Source organism: Lissotriton helveticus, chromosome 8 (genome assembly GCF_964261635.1).
Source record: "Lissotriton helveticus chromosome 8, aLisHel1.1, whole genome shotgun sequence".
Taxonomy (NCBI): Eukaryota; Metazoa; Chordata; class Amphibia; order Caudata; family Salamandridae; genus Lissotriton; species Lissotriton helveticus.
The window spans coordinates 1,238,693,997-1,238,718,838 of record NC_136069.1 but is presented as its reverse complement, the minus strand read 5'-3'; the positions used below and the strand labels follow the sequence as shown (position 1 = coordinate 1,238,718,838).

The 24,842-nt window shown below is 44.3% G+C and overlaps 1 protein-coding gene across 1 annotated transcript in view; it reads right to left on the bottom strand.

The window, feature by feature from the left end:
* The window catches only part of GTPBP6 (GTP binding protein 6), a 128,330-nt gene extending 112,519 nt beyond the window's left edge, over positions 1-15,811 (bottom strand). Inside the window, exon 1 of the mRNA XM_078656170.1 lies at positions 15,341-15,811. Coding sequence (XP_078512296.1) covers positions 15,341-15,734 — 394 coding nt within the window. The 5' untranslated portion in view covers positions 15,735-15,811. The remainder of the gene's footprint in view (positions 1-15,340) is intronic.
* Positions 15,812-24,842: the final 9,031 nt, after the last annotated feature.

Genomic DNA, 24,842 nt, shown 5'->3' with positions numbered 1-24,842 from the left:
GTGCTTCTACAATATGACATTATGATGCATTAGGGTCTCAATAGTCTCAATAGTTTGTCACGTAATCAATGTGCCCCATATGAGGAATCCAATTGTAAAAAGTACCTCGGTATAACAGTTGCTGCAAATGAAAGTTATAAAACCCTCCAATGGGTTCGCATAGTTTGCGTTCCTTTTTAAAAATTTGCAGCAACTGTTATACCAAGGTACTTTTTGCAATTGGATTTCTCATTTGTGGCATATTGATTACGTGATGAACTATTGAGACCATAATGCATCAAAATGTTTCTAATTGGATGGCTCAATGACAGGGAGGAGCCATTTGGTATAAAACAACATCAGTTACCAAGAAGTGTTTCAATTGACGGTTGTACCCACGATTAAGGTCTGGTGACCAAAACGCGTAGGGGAGGCACGAGTTGTTTCGTGTTCCAGCATGAATAAATCAAGATTTGAATTTGCAGTCAAGTGTATCCCCATTCCTGTCAAGGTAATTGGAGGATTAGGCTGTTCACACTGCTAGGCAAATACACTGAAAAAAAAGCTGTGGGTGACCAGGGTGGGTCAGAGGATGGAGATAGATAGATCGATCGATCAATAGATAGATTCTGACCTTTCGACAAAGCCACTAGGTCTGCCTTACTAAAAATCACACCTTTTTACATTGGTTGAATATAACCTCATAAATTCTCTGATAAGGGTCAAAGTGACTTTGTAGTTAAGACGAAAATGTCAGTTAAAACGTAATGTTTTCAACTACAAAAAAATACACTGAAATTCAGCAGTAATTCCTAACTGAAGTACCTATAACTCGCACCCTCACCATTCACCGCATTTGACCTAACCTAGTACATCACTCATAACATGTTCTATGACATTATTGATAACATCTGAAATGGAAAATTTATGACAACACTGTGCATGGCGTAGGTGTGAGTTACAGAAATTTCAGTAGGTGAAAAATAATCCAGTGGTGCAGAAAAGAGAGAGGTCACCTGGCGCAAAAAGTACCATGTGCTGCTCATGACTAGTGCCCTCTTAAAAGCTTGACCCTACAGACTGCATTAAGCTTTAAATATCTCCTTCCATTACATACGATCAAGAAAGCACTATAAATATTTGTCAATAACACATACCCACTACAGCTGTGGCCATATTTAAACTCTGGTATGCAGATACCCAACCTACCATTAAGGAATATAGAGCACTGGGACTATGTTTGTTTCAATCACTGGTCTTTTGGTGCAATAGTCGTAGTACACACCTTGTGCGCCCCATATCCTGTACCTAAGAGTCTGGTTATTATTACTGATCACTTAAGGGTACAGAGTGGCAAAGCGGGGTTCTGCCAGCATGGTTGTGCCGGCTGACTGGCTTTCTTGTAGCCAGTAATGGAACCTGACCTCAGCTGCCTTGGGGAACACAACCCAGGTGACCAAATTATTTATTTTGGCAAAATCGAAAAATTGGGCATGCGGTTCCTCTGCTCTCTGGGCAGCAGCAGAAGACACTCGTAGGATGCTCTCCGCTGATGGTACATAATGTAGTTGAAATTTCATGCATACCTCTGTCTTTAGGAATTTGTGCACTTCCTTAAATTAGTTTGTTAGGGCCAAAATGGTGGGGCAGCTCTACGGTGCACAATCAGACCGATTTGAGATTGGGGGATCTTTGGAATATAACGTGGTGCAGCCTGATGCAATAACGTGCTGGATGAAATACCATCTCGAACAGTCTTACTGTACTAACTGACAGGGATTTGAAGAAGATAATGCTCATCAGCAGTGGATAGGTCGCATTGCATGTAGTCATTGGTGCTGCTGACTGGAGGGCTTCTCGAAGAGGTCCCGCTCCTAGCTACTGGAAGGGGTCACGGAGACAGGTATTAGGTGGATGGTTCTCTCTCACACTTGGTTATCATACGGTCTTGTAGCTCATTACTATCAAGATGGAGGAAAAGTCCCTCAAGTTGAGTGTAAGAGGCTTGACTACCAGAGTGCAGCAAAGGATGCTGTTAGCATATTACTGGAATGAAGGTGAGCATAAACTAAACAGGAATCATCTGGATGTAAATGAGTTTGAATGCTTTGCAAAGTTATGGCGTCTGCTTTAATTTAGTTTTTTATAAACCCTACAGGGGTTGTTGTATTATATTGTGCTACAAGACATCTCGCATCGGATTTGAAGCTTGATTCCTCAATATCAGATCCTGAAAGTAGATTAGTTAAAGTTATGCTGTATGGCCAAAGTATTATTCTTGTCAAGGTCTACAGCCCTAATGAGGACTGTCCTGATTTTTTTTAGGGCTCTACTCAATATACATCTCAAGATACCTGTAGGGAGATGTTAGGTATCAAACATTTTTAAGGTGTAAGAACAATAAGTGGATAAAAGCATCTCAGAGGGCTCAAAACATCATTACCCCATTCTGACAACCAACGAATGGCGAGCTCTTAGTCCCTTGAGTAGTACGTACTTACTCTCATCACAAGAATCATAAACTTAGGAAATTTTGAGATGTAAAATTGCTCCAAGTAAAGAAATATGTGACAAATGTTTATCACTCTAGAAAAGCAACAAGAGGGAGAGGTAGGGAAAGCACTGAACCTGTATTAAGAGGTCTGGAGGTGGGGGTTACGCAGAAGTATGGCGGGGACTCTGCGCCGCACTTATATTCCTTCACATTTCAAGCAAAAGAAAATGCTCCCACAGGCACCCTAAAGCCACACAGGAGGATATGGTAGCCCTGTTAGGTAGACAGTCCCTCTTACATCATCTTTTTATTGACCAACATCACAGGTCTCTCACTGATTCCAGGAATTCTTTTTATTTCTCAACACTCGCAGCCGTGACAGGTACCGAAGGGTGGACAACACCCGAACCTTCAGCAACTCCTTCCCTCAACCTCTGAAGCTGTTCCCTCTGGCCTGAGGCCATTGAAGAGAGGAATCTGGCAACTTGTGCCTGGAGATTCGCTATGTAGGCAAATATTAGTATGTATACAGAATGATCAAAGCTAAGAGAAAACGGAGCACTCTACAATGCAGGAAATTGGGAGACGATCTACAAGACTGTGTACATCAAGTGGGGAATTACACAAATGCATTTCACATCTCTTTAGGCACAGTGAGATTAAGGGATTTTCCCAGAATCACACAATGTTGAACCAAGCACTAAGGCTGGGATTCAAACTAGGGTCCCCAGTTTCTAAAGTCGTCAATTCTAGCCACTAGACCCCTCATTCTCCTTTGTTTGAAAACGGTTTCTTGAGTACTGGTTTGCGGAGTGTGGGATCAGAGAGGGTCCCAGTGAAGGTATCTCCACCACTGTTGTCGAGGTGCTGGGTTTTTAAGGCAGTCTGTAGCTTCAGGAGGTGAGGAAGTTATGTAGCATAGCACTGTGAGCAGCTCCCATAAAAAAGTGATGGATCAAGCCCTGATCTTTTGACTGGGTAGGAGTGTTCTGTTTAATTCAGATACTCTGTCCATCACCACCCCCCTTTTTGAACCCCTAAAAAAGGATGTCATCACCTCTAGCACTGTGTTGTGAGGGGGTGTTGCTGGAAACCCCAGCACTCAAATGTTGGCCATTCTACAGACATTGTCCAACTGTTGCTCCATACCCACCAGGGCCTGCAATGCCCCAGTGGCCACCAGAGTGCTTGCCGCCAAGTTCACATAGGCTTGTCCTTGTGAGAGTTCTCAAAATGACACTTAATTGGGTTTGTGACAGATGTTTCACAGTGATTACGATTCCCTCTCCCACAGCAGATGCAACAGAGCATTGAAAGACCTTTATAATTTACCTACTTTATGGTGCAAGTGTCACCCAGGCATGAAGCAGTTATAGCCCTACTCCTCTGTACATGGTTCCTCGTCACGGATGGATTACGTCTTACCTTCAACAGACAACACGTGGCAAGTAATAAGCATTATAGTCCACCTGTGCTCAGTGACTAACCCTGAACCACTGAAATGCAATAATTCAAACGAGGATATTTACATGTCACCTTACCTTGAGATTCAACCTGATGCATTGACCTATATAGTACATGAATTCTCGTTTCTGGATGAAATAAATCAAATGTGGACTCTGTGCCCTTCTACATTCTTCAAGCTTAATTACCTGTGAATCTTTTAAGGTGATCATCCTATTGATGTGAATATCTCTGAAGGGTGATATTTTGCATTCTGTAAGGGTAGGGCTAAGATCAGACCAGGTATGAAGGAGAGGGACAAAATGAGACTACTAAAGAGACTTCTACATAGCGGCAAGCAAAGTTCGCAAGATATATGATCGTGCAATTGATTGGGAAATTGGGTTTTTCGCTCAAAACCTAATGCTACAGAGGAACGCAAAGAAAGAGGGCCTTGGGAGAGCCCTCGTGTGGTTGGAAAAAAAGCAGATTGATGCACCACACTGTAAGGAACGCACCTAATGAAGGACACACTAAATATCAGAGAGGAATTTTGAAGCTTATGAAAAATGGTATACTCTGGAGGCTGCTGATAGATGCAGAACTTGTCTGATCGGACATGACGATACTGCTAAATGAAGAGTTTGACATGCTTGAGTTTCCTGTTACTATTTAAGAAAAGAGTAATGCCATCGATGAAGCATGAGAAGAGAAGAGATGGTAATGGTGCTGTAGAAAAACTTGTAAGGTTAGGCAGCTGTGGCTTACATAAACCACTGTCACGGGTTAATGACGACAGTAACATTTGGGCTTCACTACTTGCAGCCAGGATCTTCCTCCTCATGAAGCAACTTGTCCATCCCGAGCATGCGGAATACATAGTGGGGAATATGATGGTCAGTAATATACGTGAAATATGTAATTCAATACGGTGTTCGGTTAGATAAGCCAGCTGCAGCAGCCATGTGGCATGCAGAGAAGGCATTTGACATGATCTCCTGGGTGTATCTGTGGCAACTACTTCAACATTTAAAATGTAGGCACATATGATTGTTCTGCTGGCTGTTGTATACTACTCACCAGGCAACGTTACTCACAAATGGAGTACTTTGTCCACTATAAACCCCCAGAGTGAAAGAAGCCAGGTGAACCCACTCTTCCTGCACTTTTTGGGCTTTAGCCACAATGGTAAGCGAGAAATTGAAGGTGACGGGAAGCAACACAGTTCACAGTCAATGACGTAAAATAAGTCATTTAACTATATGATATGATGTGTTGCTATATAATAATGTTTCTAGTGAAAACCTATTCAAATTGGTGGACTTAGTAGACCTGTTTGGGGCAGTGTCTAACCATACAATGCTGATGGCACGTGATTTGCCTATATAGGAGGAGCTCTTCTTTTCAGGTGGGTGAAGGTCATGTGTACATATATATATATAAAACTTACGTTTGAATACTATAGGCTCCTCATCAGGCACTTTTTACCCCAGCTATGATCTATACAATTAATAATGGATATGATCAAAGATGTCTAGACTGTAACCCCATCACTGTTTTCATTGGGCACGTGGCAGACCTTATTAATATTCAGACTGGGGACCACAATTAGAGTTTGGCAGAGTAGAAGCACCAACACAAATCGGTGGTGCTCCCACCCCTTCAAACTCACAGTTCATCTGCTCTCTTTAGAGTCAGGGGAAGGCCTGTCTGCCAAAGGACTGCTTGGTAAAGCCTGGCGATTTTGAACAGGAGACAAGAGAAATTAAGCCTACACTGGGAGAAACTTCCAATACATCAGGGCATAGTATTTTTGCTAAACGAATTCCCACTTTGGGCATTTGCGTTGGAGAAACAAAATAATGTAATGAACATGGTGCATACTTAGCTTAGAATACTTAAGGAAATAAACATGATAAAAAGTGGGGGGTAGGACTCAGTTGGCAGTGTGTGTGGAAGCGGTGTGTTTGGAAGCGGTAGAAGCACATAGTAGAGCTGATGATAGAAGAAAACCTATTGTTAAAAGTATGACTGCCAGCTGCATGGCACAAATAGATAACCTGTTTTTAGCAATCTGTTGGTGAAGGAACGTCAAAGGTGTTTTGTCCCACATAGTCAATATTTGGACAGGGTCATCATCAAGACAAGTCGATGCACAACGGTAGAGTTTCGACCGGTCAAAATAGTAGCGATGGTAAGCTAACAACTGTAGGAATATGGAATATGTACTACTACTGCTTAAGTGTAAACCTGGATTAGTTAATGTTGTTATTCCACCAAACAATGTTGCTTGACTGCAGGCACAGCATGCAGGGACGTGTGTACAGGCAGGTATGGGCAGAACATAGAGAAGCGCTTGAGTGCACAGCGGGACGGACTCGCGGGAACCATTCTCTAAAAGATAAGGAATGAACTTAGTGCCCCCTACTCAGAAAATAAACAGTTATGTTTACTTGCGCATCACCTGCCTTACCATGCTACTTTGAATGCAAGTGAAGAAATACATCAATTGGTGTCTTCTGTAATACCTGACAATCACCTTCACCACAGCTCATAGGACCAGTCACGTATGCGTCACGTTCAAAGAATTTAAATAAAATGGCATTCAAAAGTTACAGATTGATATCAAAGGCAATCAGAACATTACTGGATTCAACATGGAAGTGGAAGGCTATCCATTACTGCTAAGTGGACCAACGTCATGGGTGACAGCTTCCACCAGTCCTGTATTTTTAAATCAACAAGATGGTGACCAGATTTTGAATACAAAAAGCGGGAGATTCCAAAATGTATAAGTAAACTAAAATTCTTCACATGGCAACTGACACAGAACAAATACATCGACAGTCCTAACCAACATAGAAAGCATAGTCTGTGAGACACCGAAGGGTAGCAAAATGCAATTTTTACATAGGTATCATATGTGTTAATTAAATTGCTTTTTGATAACGGATGCTACCAAATCCTGCACCGATAGATGCGAAAATGTGCCTCATTGCGTTCACTCTACCCTCTCTGAAAACCGTATAACGAAGACGTGCTAATTTTGCTGAAATCTACTGGGACAGACAGTGATAAACAGGGACACCTATTCACCCTAGCCAACAGTGGGTTGATTGTGTCTAAATTATTACTTGCAATTAGCGTTTTCACCTAGCTCCAAACCAGTCCAAAATTTAGAAAAATCCACAAATGCCAGGTTTTCTACATAAAATTAAGACACCAAATACAAGAATAAATTACTTAATCTGTTCCTCGAAGCTAAACCAAGTGATTATAAAAGCAAGCAGTGGCATGTTAAAACAAGCATTTGTAATGCAATAGGTCTCGCATTTACAATACTTTGAGCTATTGGCACTGTAAATGTCAATAGCTTAAATTCTTGCAAATGCGAGAGCTATTGAATTGCAAATAATGTTTGTTTCCAAACGCCCCATGCCGACTTGCACTTAATAGAGGCCACAGCCCTTTCTTTAGATAAGCCGCGTCTAAATAAGGGGCGTGGCCTCTATTAAGGACGCTAAAATCTTCCGTTGAGCCTGGGAGAGGAGAAGGACCTGACCTGTGATCTCCTGTGATCTTCTGCCCGTTGGGTGCCGCTGTTCCCGCTGTCCCCGCTGTTCCCGCCACTCCTCGCTGCACCCGCTGCGCGGGTGCCGCTTTGCGGGCTGCAACAGGGGGCAAGGACCAAACTGACAGCTGGGATTGGATTGGAGGCGGAAAGGAGAAGGGCGTAATCCACAACGCAAGGACTCCAAAGACCAGGAGTCCCTGCAACCGGCCAGGTGCGCACGGCCGCGCCCCTGGGGAGACACGCCCCCCGCCCACAACTGCTCCAATTAAACAGAATATGTGGCGCATAGCGGGACGCTAGCGGGACGCCGAGCGAAGCCCGAGCAAAGGGCGGGCAGTCTGTGGCAGTCAGGGGCTGTCAAGGCTGGGCTGGGCCACGTCCCTTTCATTTAGTATACTGTGTGAACGTTTCCTTTGAGCTTCTATCGGAGGTAACCAACCCTGCAATGTCTACGAGGTCAGGGAAGTCCCTGAGGAACGAGGGAGGTGGTGCTGCTCCTACCGCGCCGACTATGATCGGCACCATGGACCGTTTCATCACCAGAGTAGCGGCGGTAATTGAAAAGGAAATAGTGATGACTGAAAGACGCCTTTCTGATGTATATCTTCCCGCTAGGCGTTCTTCCCTAGGGGCTGTGGCTTCGGCAATGTCACCGCCCCCAAATAATGCTGAATGTCTCCCTACAACGGACAATCCCCAGAAGTCCCGCATCTCAATAATAGGGGACACAGTTGACAGGTTGGAGAAACTGGCAGCGCTACTGCCGGGGCAGGAGGACTGTGAGGTTGTGGAGGTTTTTGAGGAGCCAGGGCTTCGCCCCCAAATGGAATTCAGGCTCCGGCGTCCAGCGTGGTACCTTCACCAAATACCCAGGATATTGTGGACGAAGCGGTTGAGCCCGCAAGAGTCTTGGTGTTGCCCACACTTGATAAGGGGAAGAGGGGTGGCCGCCGTCGGAAGGGGAAGTATGTCACCCTTTCCAAACGTTCTAAGAAGCAAGAATGCAGAAGACTGGGGGTAAGATCATATTCCCTTCCAACCCCCACCACAGAGGAAGTACTAACTGAGGGGCACTTGCCAAGCAAATCATTAGATAAGGGGTGTAGCTCGCCAATCTATAGTAGTAATGTGTTGAGCACGGCTGTCCCTGACTACACCGATATTATTACCAATAAGCTCACTAGTCTTCTAGCCCCCCTGCTTAGTAAAGTTGAAGGATTGGGCACAAGATTGGACAAGCTAGAGCAGACAACACTCGATAACTTCTGCTCGCTTAAAAATCTGATTAAACTGCAGAATCGAGTGAGTGAGAAAAATATGGTGGGGGAGGTAGGGAATTTACTCCCTGTAGCCCAGGGCCAGACGCTGGTTTCATCTAATGTACTCCTAGTGGGGGGGAAAACAGCTCCTTCCTTAAACCCAGTTCCATCTGTACCCTCAGCAGGATGTTACTCTAAACCTAAGCAAAATCCCCCCGTTCTTCCCAAATCCCAACCCCAAAAGCTTTCCCAACCTAAGGCAGTAGACAAAGTGGATCCACCTAAAGCCAACCAAGCAGTGGAGGGGGCACAGAAAGTAAGGGGCAGCAGTCCTAGCCCTACACCTATCCCCGACAAGAACAATACATCCCTTGTGCCACCTGTAGTTGGTCCCCAGAGGCAGCCACAAAGGAGGCACTCAGCAAACCTTCCCCCGGACTGCCTTCTCTATGTGGCTATCTTGGTAAAAGTTCCCCCATTGAAGGAAAACCAGATAGAAACACACCAGATGTTAAAAAACAAGTGTATTCATTAGTTAATATCAAAAAAACCATTACCCCCCGGTGTGGACGGGCTGATACTAGCCGTCCGTAGAGTAAACTGGGTGGGTCAAGGTAAGAAGCATTTGGAGGGGGACTGCATTATCATCAACTTCCAGGATCCTAGGGTGGCAGGTTTAATTTCTGCCCAGGCCCAAGAGCGAGCTAGCGAGGGTGTACAAGCAGTGGATCTATCCTATTTTTACCCCAGGCCTGTGTCTAATTCAAAACAACTGGGATTGGCTGTAAATCCTCTTTTTCAAAGTACGGGTGTTTGCTGGCCAGTGGAACCTTTGTCTCACCCCCAGGTCGGTTGGATTACTCCCAATTGGAATCTGGGGGGGTGTTGACCTGAGGGAGTTGAGGGGCAGTTAGGGGAGGAAGTGTATAGTGTAACTATTGATCCGAAACAGATGCCCATTTCCTCTTCTCTGGAGGAAATGCCGCTACTACCAACTGATATAGCGGGAGCCAGTATGCCCCAAATCTCTAGTTCCTATCCGGGAGCTGACGGTTCATCGGTGGGCTTGCCCCCCTGTCCTGCTCCTGTGAGCAGTGGTGCTGTGTCTGTAGGGGACACTGATCTTAGGGTCGCCAGCTGGAACGTGGCTGGAATTACTAGGAAATTACAACTCCCAGACTGGAATGCCTTGGTAGAGGAATATGCTATATGCATCTTCCAGGAGACCTGGAGCGTGGTTCCTGTGCATAGAGCAGGTTATGCAACCAGCTCTATCCCGGCCATATGCTCGTCCTCTAAGAAAGGACGACCCTTGGGTGGTCTTTTAATTTGGGTGTCAGCGTCCCTAAACTGCAGGTTAGTGGAGTGCCAAACAGGTTGCCCTGACATTCAAAACATCATCTTAAAAGACTCTCGGAACCGAGCAGTGCTGAATATTTTTAATATTTATGCACGTAGTACCAAAGGGGGTAATCATTCACCAACTATCAAAATACTGGAGGGTCTCCTAAAAACAACTCCCTATAAATCTTGCACTATGGTTGCAGGCGACATTAATTGTACGTACGAGCCGTTGGGCTCAGATGTTTCCTTGCACCAGGAAGAGCTTGATAGTGCTAGGGGGATTCCAGGCCTAGAGATACAACCAATCAGAAGGTGGTCGCAGGTGGCCCTCAAAGTTTACTCACTTTCTATTGAATTTGAGCTACGGGCGGTGAACGGTAGGACCAAATCAGACAAGGAGGGGGCTCACACATATAATAGACCAAACCACACATCGCGTATTGACTATATCGTGCTCGATGTGGGATTATGGAAAGAGCTAAAAGATATGGTCGTGGTTCCAACCATAGAGAGTGACCACAATCTACTCTCTCTTACATTGGGGTGTTGGTGGACACCAGGAAGGGAGGGTACCCCCACCCCTCGTCTGGTGGGACTGGGCGAATCGCAAGTTGCCCCCTGTGGGAGGCGACTAAAGTGGGAAAAACTCTCACTCTCTAAGAAGAGTGTTGAACAGGTTATGCTTGTCCTATCTAAAGCCCAACAAAGGTTAGATGCAACGCTGGGTGGAGTGGGTGCAGCCTGTGGGGAGTTTCAAACTTTGACAGAGACTCTAACAAGTTTATTTACTGTCCCATCAAGTGGTTGGGAGGGAAAACCTAAGCAAACCCATGTAAAGGGATGGTATACCCACACATGCAGAGTGTTAAAAACAAGGCTGGTAGAAGCGGTAAAATCTAATTCCCCATCCAGAGTGAAAGAGGCAAGGAGATTGTACTCCAGGTCAATCTCCGTTGCAAAGAGGGAATGGGAGGAAAAATTTTGGGAGGACCTGCTAGTGGCCAGTAGAAACAAAGACCCAAGAGGGTTCTGGCTACTCGTGGGGAAGCGTAGCAAGCCCGATGACTCCCTAAGGACTTGTAATATTCCCTCCCAGAGTTGGGCCAATCATTTTGGGGCACTTTACGCACTAGGAGAAAGGGTTTCATTTGACACTGTTCACCTATCACCCTCCCTGGAGTTAGCTAGTTTAGATCTGTTTACCCCTCAGGAGGTTGAGAATGTCATTCAATGGGTGGCTCCCCGGAAGGCGGCAGGACCAGATGGTCTACCTGGAGACTTGCTGAAGGCTTTTCCTTCGGAGTGGGGGAAAATAATATCGGCAGTTCTTAACGATATTATGAAGGTTGGGCCGGTCCCCGATTCTTGGAAGGGGGCAGTGGTAGTCCCCATTTTCAAAAAAGGTTGCAGGAATAGTCCTGGGAACTATAGACCTATTAGTCTCCTTGACTCCTCACAGAATGTAGAGGGAAAGGTGCTCCTGGGGCGTATTCTGCATTGGGTCAATGAAAATAGAATACTCTCCGACTACCAAGCGGGGTTTCGCACAGGAACAGGAACCGTGAAACAGGCATTTAGGTTGGCCCTTATCAACTGGAAGGTGGTGGTGCTGGGCAAGGGCAGTCTTTATTTAGCCTTTATTGACTTGAAGACTGCCTTTGACCTAGTACCACGGGGACGGTTGTGGGAGTCTCTATATAATATGGGGATACCTCCCTATATCTTATCCCTGCTTATTAAGTTGCATGAAGGCAATTTTGCCCAGGTACGGTGGGGGAGTAATGGCGAGACAACAGAAAAGATCCCAGTGTTAAGGGGAGTGAGGCAAGGGTGTGTGTTGGCCCCCACCCTGTTTTCGTTGTACGTTAATGGGGTGGTTGATTATCTCCAGAAGGAACCTGCTGACGCCCCTTGCTTGGGGGGTGTATGAGTGCCGACCCTGCTCTTTGCGGACGACACTCTATTAATTTCGAAAAACCCCCAAGGACTCCAGAAACTACTCAACCGCTTCCAGAACTTTTGTGACGCTCGAGGTCTTGTCATCAATGTAGATAAAACAAAGTTCTTAATTCTACATCCCCCGAGGAAGCTCGGAAGCCCTCCTGTTCTTAATTCCATACCTCTGAAGAGAGTTTCCCAATTCGATTATCTGTGCCTTCGATTAACAGATAGCATGAGCTGGTCCATGCATATAGAAAAAATGCTTCTAAGTCACAAGAGAGTGGGTGGCGCCTTGTTGAGAGAATTTCGGGAGTCACCCAGACACAGAATAGCGCCAGTCCTCGAAATCTATAAAGCAAAAGGTGTTTCAGCGGCCCTTTATGGGGCGGAGCTATGGGGACATGAAAACCTGGACTCCTTGGAAAAAGCTGAGAATAGGTTTCTGAAGGACCTCCTTTGTCTGCCCTCGAGTACACCAACAGTTCCCGTACTATTAGATACGGGCTGTAAGAGCATTAAAAATCAAGTACGTCTACGCCCGCTCTTACTGTGGTCCCGGATCTGGAGGGTGGAGGAACTGAAATCCTATGCAAATGGTCTAATTGAGATTATGAATATGGCTGGATGGGCCAAAATCAAATGGCTGAGGGACACCAAGAAACTACTGTATGACCTTAGCCTTGGTGATCATTGGAGTGCAAAAACGTCACCCCCAAAAGACGCTTTGAAGACAATCTACTGGGACTGGGCTGCAGGTCAGCTAATTACGAACTCTTCCCACTGTAATTCCACGAGAACTTTTTTGCTCCTAAAGGACATGACAAGATACGAATCCTATTTTGACTTTATCACCCTCCCAGCAGATAGGGCACTGTATTTTAAATTTAGAGTTGGTATTCTCCCAATTGGTGCATTCACATCGAAATGGAAATCTGTTGCTCCTTTGTCCCCGTTTTGTGCCCATTGTCATACTAGACCAGAAACGGTGGCTCATATTTTGTTTGAGTGCCCGGACTACCTAAAACCGAGGAAATACTGGCTCAAGCCCCTTTCGTCTAACATGGGAACACATAGTCATCTGGTTGCCCTTCGTATCTTAATGTCAGATACCTCTCCTGTTATTGTTTGTGGTGTCTCCAAATTTTTAAGACAATTTTGGCTGATTCGTTCCAACAGGCTGTCAATTTCTGTTTAATTGTTTTCTTAACTAATTTATTCGGGAGTATACCCGGTTCTTAATCTTTTATGATGTATGTATTTGACCAGCTGGATGTCTTGGAATATTTTTATTGTATGTAATTTGCTTTCAAGATACTTGTTTTATCGAATAAAAGCTTACAACACTACATAAAATTAAGACACCAAATACAAGAATAAATTACTTAATCTGTTCCTCGAAGCTAAACCAAGTGATTATAAAAGCAAGCAGTGGCATGTTAAAACAAGCATTTGTAATGCAATAGGTCTCGCATTTACAATACTTTGAGCTATTGGCACTGTAAATGTCAATAGCTTAAATTCTTGCAAATGCGAGAGCTATTGAATTGCAAATAATGTTTGTTTCCAAACGCCCCATGCCGACTTGCACTTAATAGAGGCCACAGCCCTTTCTTTAGATAAGCTGCGTCTAAATAAGGGGCGTGGCCTCTATTAAGTGCAAGCAGTGCACGGGGCTTGGAAACCACCCACAAAAACAATAGTAAAGCAATAGGTGTTGCATTTGCGAGAGTTTAAGCTCTTGTTATTTACAATGCCAATAGCTCAAATTCTCCTAAATGCGAGACTTACGGCTTTGCAAACAAGCAGCCGTCATTGTCCCGCTGCTTGGAAAGCGAAAGCGGGCATAGTGTGCTTAATCTTGCTGCAAAGCGTGTGGTGCCTGTAGTTAGACAAAACTCACTAAAGAAAATAGTGCTTACAGACTAAATAACACAGATTGTATCTATATATTTATAATTTTAGTCCTAGTGTACAAGAAAAAAATTACTCTTGAAAGCTTTACTCTGTCCTACCATCACCCTACACCTCTATCAAAATATCCTCTATCTTCACTCTCTCTCATCCCAAACCCTTTCTACTACTATGATCTGCAAAATAACCCTTCCTAGACTCCTCCCTCACCCCGAACATCAGTTGACTACTATGATCTCCCAAACAATCCTTCTAAACTCTCCCTCATGTTATCTGTCCATTGACTCATTTCAAACCTCATTTTTCTACTGATCTTTCGCCCTAATCCCTTTCCACAAGCTCTTCCTTCCTCCATATCTCCCTTACTTACCCCACTCCTCAATTTACTACTATGTTTTCCCAATTAACAATGTGGGTTTTCTTCCCTCTTCTATCCTTCCATACCTCTATTCAATCCAATCAACACACTCCCATGTCCTCTGCTCAGATTAACTCCCTATACTAATACAAACCTCCTATTTCTAATCCACCACTAATCCTATTGGGTTCCAGAGTAGCGTGCTACTTGCTGAAAAGCGCTTTGGCGCCTCGTCAGGGGTAGTAAGTGCTATATAAATATAATTACAATAAAGACGGTGGGTGTAACAACAGAAGTAAAAGGGCCAGTCCTCATGGGAAGGTTACTAAGGAGGGACTAACACGCCAATTAATTAATCAGAAACCTGCATTTACAAAGGACAAAGATACAAGCCAATAAAAAATATGGGCGGAGCTTCAAGTGCATACTCTAATACATCATGCCTCGCACCGCATGCGCTGCCCAGGCCCGACCTAAAAATGAGCACCGAGGATTTTTAAGAAAGATACTTGTCAACGGTTGACCGGTATCTTTCTGAAAAATCCTCGGCTTGACAGTCAACCGCTTGACTCAAAAGTGCCTGTGAACCCAGGCGTTTAAGAGAGGAGTCCATTAAGATGAATGGAGAATGAATAATAATATATTAGAGGGTGGGTGATACAGGCTTGAAAAGCAGGTGACAGCATTAGTTTATGGTGGCATTTTATTTGCCAGGCAGGCAATCGATGGAAAAATAGGGTGACACACCAAATACGGGTGCATTGACAGGTGTGCACATGTTATTCTTCGAGTACAACCACTCTTCCATTTCTAATCTCAAAGCGTGTAGACATTGACGGTACTTCTCTTTGAGAAAGGTGGCCAGCCTACATACAATATCGAAAGCGAAACTACAAATCCCAGCACGCAAAGTGTTTCTAAAAGGGCTGTCTGAAAATTGTCACACGTGACATAGCAGCTAGTATTTCCCAATGCTGCTGCACCTCATGCATAGTGCCATTTATGCAATAGGTGCCCCCTCTCCTCAGTGTGTGTACCTGTGGTTAAGTGCTGTTTCTTTGGCCCCCATTTTATATCCGGGTGAACCACGAAGATCCTTTGCGTCTCCCCGGGACGCACAGCAGGCGGTAGTGCAGACAGTAGCTCTTCTTCTTCTTCTTCTTCTTCCTCCTCCTCCTCGAGCTCATATTCCTCGTCCTCTTCCGGGTCCCCGCTGCCAGCAGCGGCACCTTGCGGACGCACCGTCTCTTTTTTCTTTTTAAGACAACTGTGCGTACAGTGCAGCAGAGCGCGAGGCCCGGGTGACCGCCATACCACCCAGCACCGGGGTAGAGGCCTGCGCAGCGCTGTGCGAGGCGAGGATGTGCCAAGAAACACGGCAGCCGCTCGACAACCAGAAGCGGCCCGGAGAAGCCAGGAACTCCCGGCCATGGCGGGAGACACACTGCAGCAGCAGGCTCTTCCTGCAACAGGGCCTGTCTGGAGCACAGCAGCGTGCACTGGGGCGCCACGCACACAACAGCCACACGAGGGCAGAAGCAGTCCCTGCATTTTCCCTTTTACAAGGAGACTGTGCGATACTGGTCTAGAGGGATATGGAGAAATTGAAATTGTGCATGTTATGATGAGACAGACACAAATATTAATAAATATAGACATTTAAATGTAAAATACACATTAGGATAGAACATAAGCAAACCCATGCACTGCATGTATTTTTTTTTATTTGTGTGTTTTTTACATAGCGAGGATATTACCCAAAGGTGTTAAAAAGGTCCTGGAGCAATAGTTTAGAGGGCGGGACATAGCTATCTGTGATAACATATTTTAGGGGTTTTTGTGTTGGGGGTTCCACGGCCTTACAGTTTTTGAAATAATGCTCCAATATTAGTCCTAGCGCTTTAATTCGTGTAAATTCGGGGCCCTAAACCATTATCCTACAAATAGGAATCCACAACGAAGGCTAGTCATCAAACCAGTACAGTTCAATAACCTGAAGCACAATAGGCGTAAGTCTCAAGGCATGTCAGAACAGGAAAAGGTTAAGTAAGCCAGTTTTCCCATAGAGAGAGTACTCTACTCTGCCGTTAACTGTCTCTAAACAGGTTATAGTTTGAGAAACAATAGTCTAGATCGCCTTGTCAATAGGTCATAGTTTGGGAAATAATACTGTATATCGCCTTGTCAATTAAAAAATTTATGAAAATATTGCATCAGTGCATACGTTAATTACAAATGGTGATAAATCACACTGGCTGCGGTTGACACAGGTAAATAAGTACATATATAACTATCTTTAGCTCCAATAACTTTAGAATTCTCATGGAGTAACCTAAAGAAAACAGTAGCAGATTAATTTCTATTGGAGCCATCTTTATGTGAAATCTTTATGTTAAATCTATGTTGTTCCTCTAAATAGACTGTCCGGTTTAATTTCGGTTGAAGGTCATTAATATGACTATGGCAAATACCACTATATTTAGCACTCTACAGCTTTTATGTGTACTTGACACCATTGTTTTGTCTCACGTCAGATCGAAAGAAAAAGCTAAATCAAAAATCAGAATTCTACTTGTTACTTGTACTGTACAAATCAACAAAACTTTCAGTTCCTTTTCAAAGTAAGTCTGTTAGTTCAGTTGACTTCAGGCAGAGAACCCTACAATCTACAACTAGATACTCTAAATGGAAAACAAATCCTACTCTTCTACTGGAACGTATGGACCTTATATCTTCAGTGAACACTTAGGATGCAAAATATGAAACTTAAGCGTGTAGACATATATCACTTGAATTCAGTCTACCAAAACTATTAATCATCACTGTGGTCGCACCGTTCATGTAGTGTTCTCAAAATTTCTCTGACAATTCTCAGTCTCCTCTGGCTTTTAGTTTCTCTCAGCATAGTACGTCCACTCAGGAGGACCTGATTACCTTCAAACAGGGTTGGATTGGGATTAACAATCGGCCCGGGCACGATAAAAACAGTGGCCCACATTTGCATATTCCCTTTGCAAAACAATGCTTTATGAAGTTTTATTTAAAAAAAGGGGGGGGGGGTTTAACCCCTTCGATGCTTGTGACGGAACCATTCCGTCATCAGTCACGGTTGAGCTGTGCTGATGACGGAATGGTTCCGTCACGACCACACCCTGTTCTGGAATGTCCAGCACCGGGGGGAAATCGGCACCGCACGCAAGGTGTTAAAAATGCACGGATTAGCTTGCACTGGTTAAACACACCTGAATACAAGTGAGGCCACTTTTGCTCCGGCCCCCTGCACCCGCTCAATAAGCATATGTTAATGGGCCGGCCCCAGCGAGAGAAAGGGAGTGACAACTCAGCCCTTTGATAAAAGGGAAGTAATTGAGGCCCATCTGCCTCCAGAAAGGCCACTCGGGCACCCATTGGGCCGCTGGCGGCTCCCGAACAACGCAGAAACCGCCAAATCGCCACTCAGACTGCTAAAAAAAACAGCCCACAGCTGGAACTGGACACAGGCCCCTCGGGCATTGCCCAAGTGCCCGCGTTACCAATCCGCGCTGCCTTCAAATAGACACCACCTGCTTCTTTGATCTTCTGACTTAGGGCTGCTCACTGCTATTTTGTTCGATTGACTATGTTTTTTCTCTGATTGTGTCTGGGATGCGTTCCTCTGACACAGCAGTCCTCAGTCTCTCACCATTTTTTTGCAACTCTCACACCTGCACTTTACCGGTGGAACTGCTTGCACCTTCTTTCAATATGGGCTGTATACCCTCAGTTTCACCTGCATGGTTCACTCATTTCATTCACAATGGGCTGTGCCCTTGTCTCAACTTGACTTCGAGACTCTTCCATGTGATCTTCTCCTCCATCTGCACATTTGTGTTGTGCTGGAGTTTGACTCTGCAAGTCAATGATTGTTGTCATGACTTCTTCCCTAGTTTGTCTCACTATCTTGGTTTGGGAGGCACAAATACACTTCGGAACCCCTCTCACACACACACACTTCACAGCAGTATTCCACAAAGGGAATACCTGGAAAGGTCCTTGTCAAGTGATTCTAGACATGTCTTTCGGTGTGTTTCTTCACCAGGACCCAATCTTCTGTGCCTGGGTCATGGTTCTGTTTTTGCCTTGGAAGGCAAGTCGCCAAGTCAAAGTGGGGAGAAATAGAATACACCAAATCAGCCAATCCTTTGCATGGTTATGTGTTCGATCTCATGGGCACAGGTTCAAATCGCAGCGGGTCACCGCAGCCTTTCATCCATCTGCGGTGGATAAAATGAGTACCATTGAGTTGGGTAACAAGAAACATCTGTTATTCAGCGCCAAGATACCTATGGGTGAACATGCGCTTTACAAATACACATGTTATGTTATGTTAAAATGCTTTGCTCTAGCATTGATTCGATCACAGGTAAAATTCCAGCCACCACCTCCGGTATGAGGGTGTATTGGGGCGTTTGGGGATACTCTGCATTAGGGTTTATTGTGACTCTCAATTATTGGACACTCTTAATCGGACCAATGTCCTTGCATGTAAAATCCCCAAATTCCTATTTTACCAAATATATTATGTCTGGTAGTAAGTCTTCTCTTGTTAGAAGTGGGAACAACCCAACTGCTGTTACTCGTGATTTTAATTTAAACTATACATACTTATCATGTGCTTGGGGTGCCACACCATCCATTGAGCAATAGGTCACACTAATTAATTTGCAGAGTAAATCCCTCCCTGACAGATTGACAGGACTTGAGTCACATATTACAAATTGGTGATTTTTGAGAGGCCCTGTTTTTACAGGAACTTTAGCTGAAACACGGTTCTTACTTTGTTTGTTGGAGATGCTATCAACTTGGACTTGTTTTTCTGAGACGGGTAGGTTTGGTTTGTCTATTGTTCTTACAGTAGAGCAGGTAGCTCCTGTATCGATCAAAAATAAGTTAGAGTGGCCATTCACCTCTTCATCTACGTATGGCCCACTCTGGTCTATCTCTAGAACTACGCCAAACGCACACTCTTCCTCCCCACAGAGGCACCGTCATTGTGATTGCTTGGGGTCCAGTCCAATGAGACTATCGAAAACCGGGAATTGTAGGAGATTTTTAGTACTCAGGACAGGGTTCTGTTGAACCTTTAGGTTTGGACTCAAATTGTATTTTTGGTTAATCATATTTTGCTACATCATTGTGGCTTGGGGTATATTGGCATTATATCACCTTTGAAATTGCATATTCCGCATTGGCATCACATTTATGTTTTGGCATTTGAACATCTTTTTGCAATTTATTCGATTTATCTACATTCTCGTTTCCAGTGGCCCAGCGTGTTACAGACATGACAAACAGTGGTCTTCAACATGCTTATATCTGTTCCTGCATTCTGACAAGCCACCATTCCTCGACCCCTGCCTTGCGGAACAAAATTCCCTGTCTGCATCATCTAACACTACCTTGGTAACCACCTCCCAGCATTACTGTACTTACACCAGGAAGAGTTTTATACCCTGAAACTGCCCCATATTGACCACTCTCACACATTTAGTCTGAGCAAACATGATTTCCTCCTTAATCTTCTTCTAATTTGCTCCCAAATTGTCACTGGAATATTTTGCATACCGCAAAATCTCACCATGAGATTTCGATTGCCAACGGATACCATTTTGTTGTATATGAGACCAAATTTCTTGTACACAATCCAGCAATCAACTGTGACAAGAAGCCTCTAACATTTTCCATTTCTGGATTTTTGACACAAATATGCTGTCTGAAAACATGTATCAACGGTTCATAATTAGTATGCACAGACTCTTTAGACTCATGGGTAGTTTTGGTTATCTTGAGCCAATCAGCTCGTTTTTGCAGCACCTTCATTTTCAAATGGGCCATCAGCTGGGTATACTTGTCCATAACAGTAGGCCATGGTGCATGTGTCTGAATATCTCTCTGCGGCTCAGCGTTTGGGTTATCTACAACCACCATGCACTTTACACTCTACCCACAAATCCTTGAAGAACGTATTCGAGTCTTCCCAAAGCACTTTTGAAATCTTCTAAATTCTGTCCACTTTAGTAAACCATTGGTTGGAGATTCTCCCACAATTTTGGAAACTGGTTTGTGGATGTGAAAAAAATCACCACGACTCCAGGGTACACTAACACATCCACTTTCATGCCTCTCTCAACGGGTAGTACCTGATTTCAGTATCACTCGTTCCTACTTCTGCTCCACCAATGTTGTCTTCTTTTTTAGGTCGAGCCTAGGCAGCGCTTCGAGACATGCTGTATCTCCTCTTTGGGCTTCGAGCACGTCCATCGATTTCCATTCATTCTTATTATGTGGCGTTCAGAAATGCTGGCTTTTTAGTGGTGCTTTGATCGTATTTGTCCCTCCTTTGGATACTTGGTTCCCTCACATGACGACTAGCCTTGTTACATGTAGGCATTCGCTTCTGTCCTTTTCTGTTACTTTCGTTGCACGTTTTTAAAATCTCGGCTCGTCTTTTCGGAAAGTTCTGAAATGCATGCTTTATGTGTTGCGAGCCGTCGCCCATTCCACTATAGTCATAGCTTCACCCCTCTCCCACCAAATGTTCTGAAATGCTTCTTTTTTTTTTAAGGCACGGGGAGAACTGATGCCGAGACCTGAACCCAGTTCCCCAGTTCCAAATCCACAGCCTTGGATGTTATGCCATATCCTCTCTCCAAGACAATCTGCATTTTTTTTGGTGTTATATCTCCGTTTCCATCACTGAGTCACCCTCCCAACATGCCCCTACCATTAACTCCTCCCTCTTGTTTCCCTGAGTGCATGGAAAGGGCGTTCCCTTGATCACACAGAAGGATGCTGTTGTCCTTTGAATTATTGCACATGAAGCTGTGATTACTGGCTCTTATATCTCGAAATCAAGTCACATGTGCGCCCCTGTTTTTGGTTGGATGTGTGGGGGCGCTTCTCAAACGTTGCACATCATGCAGCCCATTCTTTGTTTTCTGCTCGTGTTTGCCGTTGGCATACACTACACTTAATGAGTGGTGACAGTGCTTGTTTACTTGATTCTGTAAAGCTTGCAGCAGTGATGTGTTAATCTCACTAGGAAAGGGGGGGGGGGGATACAATGCATTTCATGAGTGGTGACAGTGCTTGTTTACTTGTTTCAGCAAAGCTTAATATTATTATTTACATTGTGTGCTTCTTAGAAGTGCCAGCGCCTTTAAATTCGGGCTTCAGCTGTCCGCCCGCTTTCTACGCAGCCCCTTTAATTTACAGCCTAGTGATCCGACCAGTGCTGCATTGAGTGGCGATGATTCTTTGGTGAGGGCCATCGCTGGGGACATTTTGAAGGTATTTTCTATGCAGACAGTTTGTTTCCCGTCGCTTCTGATGCTTAAGCAGCTGTGTGCATCCCATCATTAGATAAATAACTTTGTTGCTCGCCATGTCAAAAAACAGGATGTGCTGGTGTGAGTGAAGTGGAAGGAGGCACAGTGAAAACTTCTTTCTCTGAGGTAGGACCCCCTGCAGCTGTGGGACTGTTCATTTCTCTGCCTTTTACATATAAAGAAGCAGCTGCTGCAATAGGGACTGTTCACGGGACCTGATCTGGCTGCCAACTGGTCTGGGCATATTGTTTAGCTCAAGAGTCCCAGACCAGACCATGGCATGTGGCGCGAATGGTAGGTAAGAATACATTACATGTTTTGGTTGGCTTCTGTTGGATTTTGTTGTCCATATCATTTTTTGGTGGATGGTTGTACTTATTCGGCTTCTTAGAGCCAGGATTGCCAGATTTGAGGCTGGTTTGAAGCACAGTCAATTACTGCGAACCTAGTCTCTGGGAAACGTTTATTTAGTATTTGAAAGAACAATGCCCTCAAAATCCCAACAAAATTATTGATTTTAACCAGAGCATTGCAGGAAATCCAGCATGAATACTTGTCCATGACGCTGCCAAGACCTCAAAACATTTAATTTGGTATATGGAGCCTACACACAGAAGACCTGAAGCCTTTCCTTAATGCACAAATGTTTTCTGCCTTACATCTTTCAGCTGCTAGTGCAGGAGGTGAACCGCCAGTCTCTCCTCAAGAGGAGTTGAAACAGGGAGTGCCATTCTTCTAAAGAGCGAGATTCTCATTCGCCAATGCAAAGTTCCCCTCCACTTAATAGTGTAAAGATTCCCTGCCATGTAGTCTATTTACCAAGCACAATGTACACATTGGTTTTAAAATGTAGCACAATGCACAAAACAATGCTGCGGTAGTGGGGGAGCAAAGTGGGCAAGAATAATTCTACATTCGAGTTACACCCCATCATGTATAAACATGCATCCCAAATTTTACAACAAATATTCCTGCAGCCTCTGCAGTTTAAAAAACCTGGCACCTTCAATTCAGTGTATCTACTGAGACTGTAGGAATTGTATGTGTTAAAAAGAATACCGGAAACGGTGACTGAAATGTCTTTCATTCTCGGCCTCCACTACGCCACCAGGACAACAGGAAACTTCTTCACAGTCTCTATTCACGCTCAGTCTGCCCACTTCCCAACATTCTAAGGCAGCCTTCAGGGACAGGGAACGTTCCAATGGGGAAGAAGAGGGAGGGGTAGAAGGAAGGTACCAAGTGGAAGAGAACAAATATAAAGGAGCACACATCTATAACACGTATAGTGCTACCTCCGTGTACATTCTCCATATGCTAATAACCCAGCTACATAATACATACACAGAATACTCCTGAGATTATAACACATCTTCCCTCCTAACAAAACAAGGAAAGTCCGAATATACCGGTATACCAACAAAGTTAATACATAATGTAGTCCTTGTGCCAGTTAGGTGTACTGGTAGCCCTCTTGGTGTGCACTCTTTGGTCGGTGGTACCCAGAGAGTTCCCCTGTGCAGGAGCCCCGGTTTCATGGTATCTTGCCAACCGGTCCATGCTCCAATTTTGTCCATTCTCTAAAGTCAAAGTGTTATTCTTTACCTCTACAATCCTTTTGGGCTTTAAATATTTGGACTCATAGTTGCCAGTGATATTTGGCCTATTCACCACCACCAACTCTCCTACTGCCCAATTTTGTGACTTGCATCCATGTTTCACATCATACCGTTCTTTATATCTGGCCTGATGAGATTCTACTTTGTCTTTGACCTCTTCAAACGAATGAGAAGAAAATTCTCCCCCTCCCATCCAAGAAGGAAAGAATTTGGTACTCGGTTTCCTTCTTCTGAGAGAACAGAAAGGAGATATGCCAGTTACTGAGTTGGGAGTAGTGTGAAATACCCATAGCAACTCCCTAATCGACCTTTCTACAGGGATATTATTGGTACACGCTAACTGGATGTTTTCTTTAATCATTCTATTCGCTCTTTCGATCATTCCATTTGCCCTCGAGCATTACAATGCTGTTTTGAGATGCGTAATATTGAGCTTCTCCAAGAATTCAGACATAGCTGATGACGTGAGCTGTACTCCATTGTCCGTAACTAATGTGGAGGGAATACCTTCATTAGAGAACGTGCTGCTCAAGAATTCGATTAAAGATTCGGTAGTGATTACATTGACCAGTTTCGTCACCACCCAGTGTGAATGAAAGACTGTTAAAGTGAAGATAAACCGCTTGTTCATGCCTGACCTGTTGATTGGGTTTACGATATCCAAAGCCAGTTTATCCCATGGGTTACTTGGGATAGACACTGGGGATAATGGAGCCTTCTGAATATGTTTGGACTTGTCACTGTTTGCGCAAGCATGGCAGTTCTTCACCTTGCTCTCAACCAAGGAATCCATGCCTGGAAACCAGTAGTGCTCCCTGAGTCTATTCTTTGTAAGGTTTCTTCACAACTGTCCTTCATGGACTAGATCAAACAGTTTATCAATTAAGTTATTTGGGGGTATTATTTTGTCCTTTCTCCAGAGCAAATCCTCATGAAGGCTAATCTCTTGCTTCACTTCCCAGAATTTACTCAACTCTTCGTCAACATCCTTGCGATTCTCAGGCCAACCATTTATAGTTAGTTCCTTCAACCTGCTGATGGTTTGATCACTGTTCATACTTTCTGCCCACTCCTCCTTGCTAATGGTAGTAGAATATACTTGCAAAATTGGAAATTCTGGAACTTCAAATTGCTCCACTTTGTCTAATGGTGCTCTTGAAAGGAAATCTGCTGCCTCATTGTGTTCACCTGCAACAAACTCAACTTCGAAAATGAAACTTTCCAATCCTAACACCCATTTGGCAATCCTGGGTGTACAACTAGTAGCCCCCTTAGAACTGAAAACGTACACCAAGGGTTTGTGATCCGTGCGAATGGTGAACTTAATGCCCCATAGGTAAAAATTTAAAGTGTCTCACGGCCCAGAAACAGGCTAGTGCTTCCTTTTCTATTACCGAATCGTTCTTTTCTGCACTGTTCAAGGTACGAGGGGCGAAAGCAACTATTCTTTCTCTGCCTGCGATGACTTGGGACAGAGTAGCACCTAATCCTTTATTACTTGCGTCCGTGGTCAGGATGGTTTTCCTTGAAGGATCAAAATTACATAAATATGG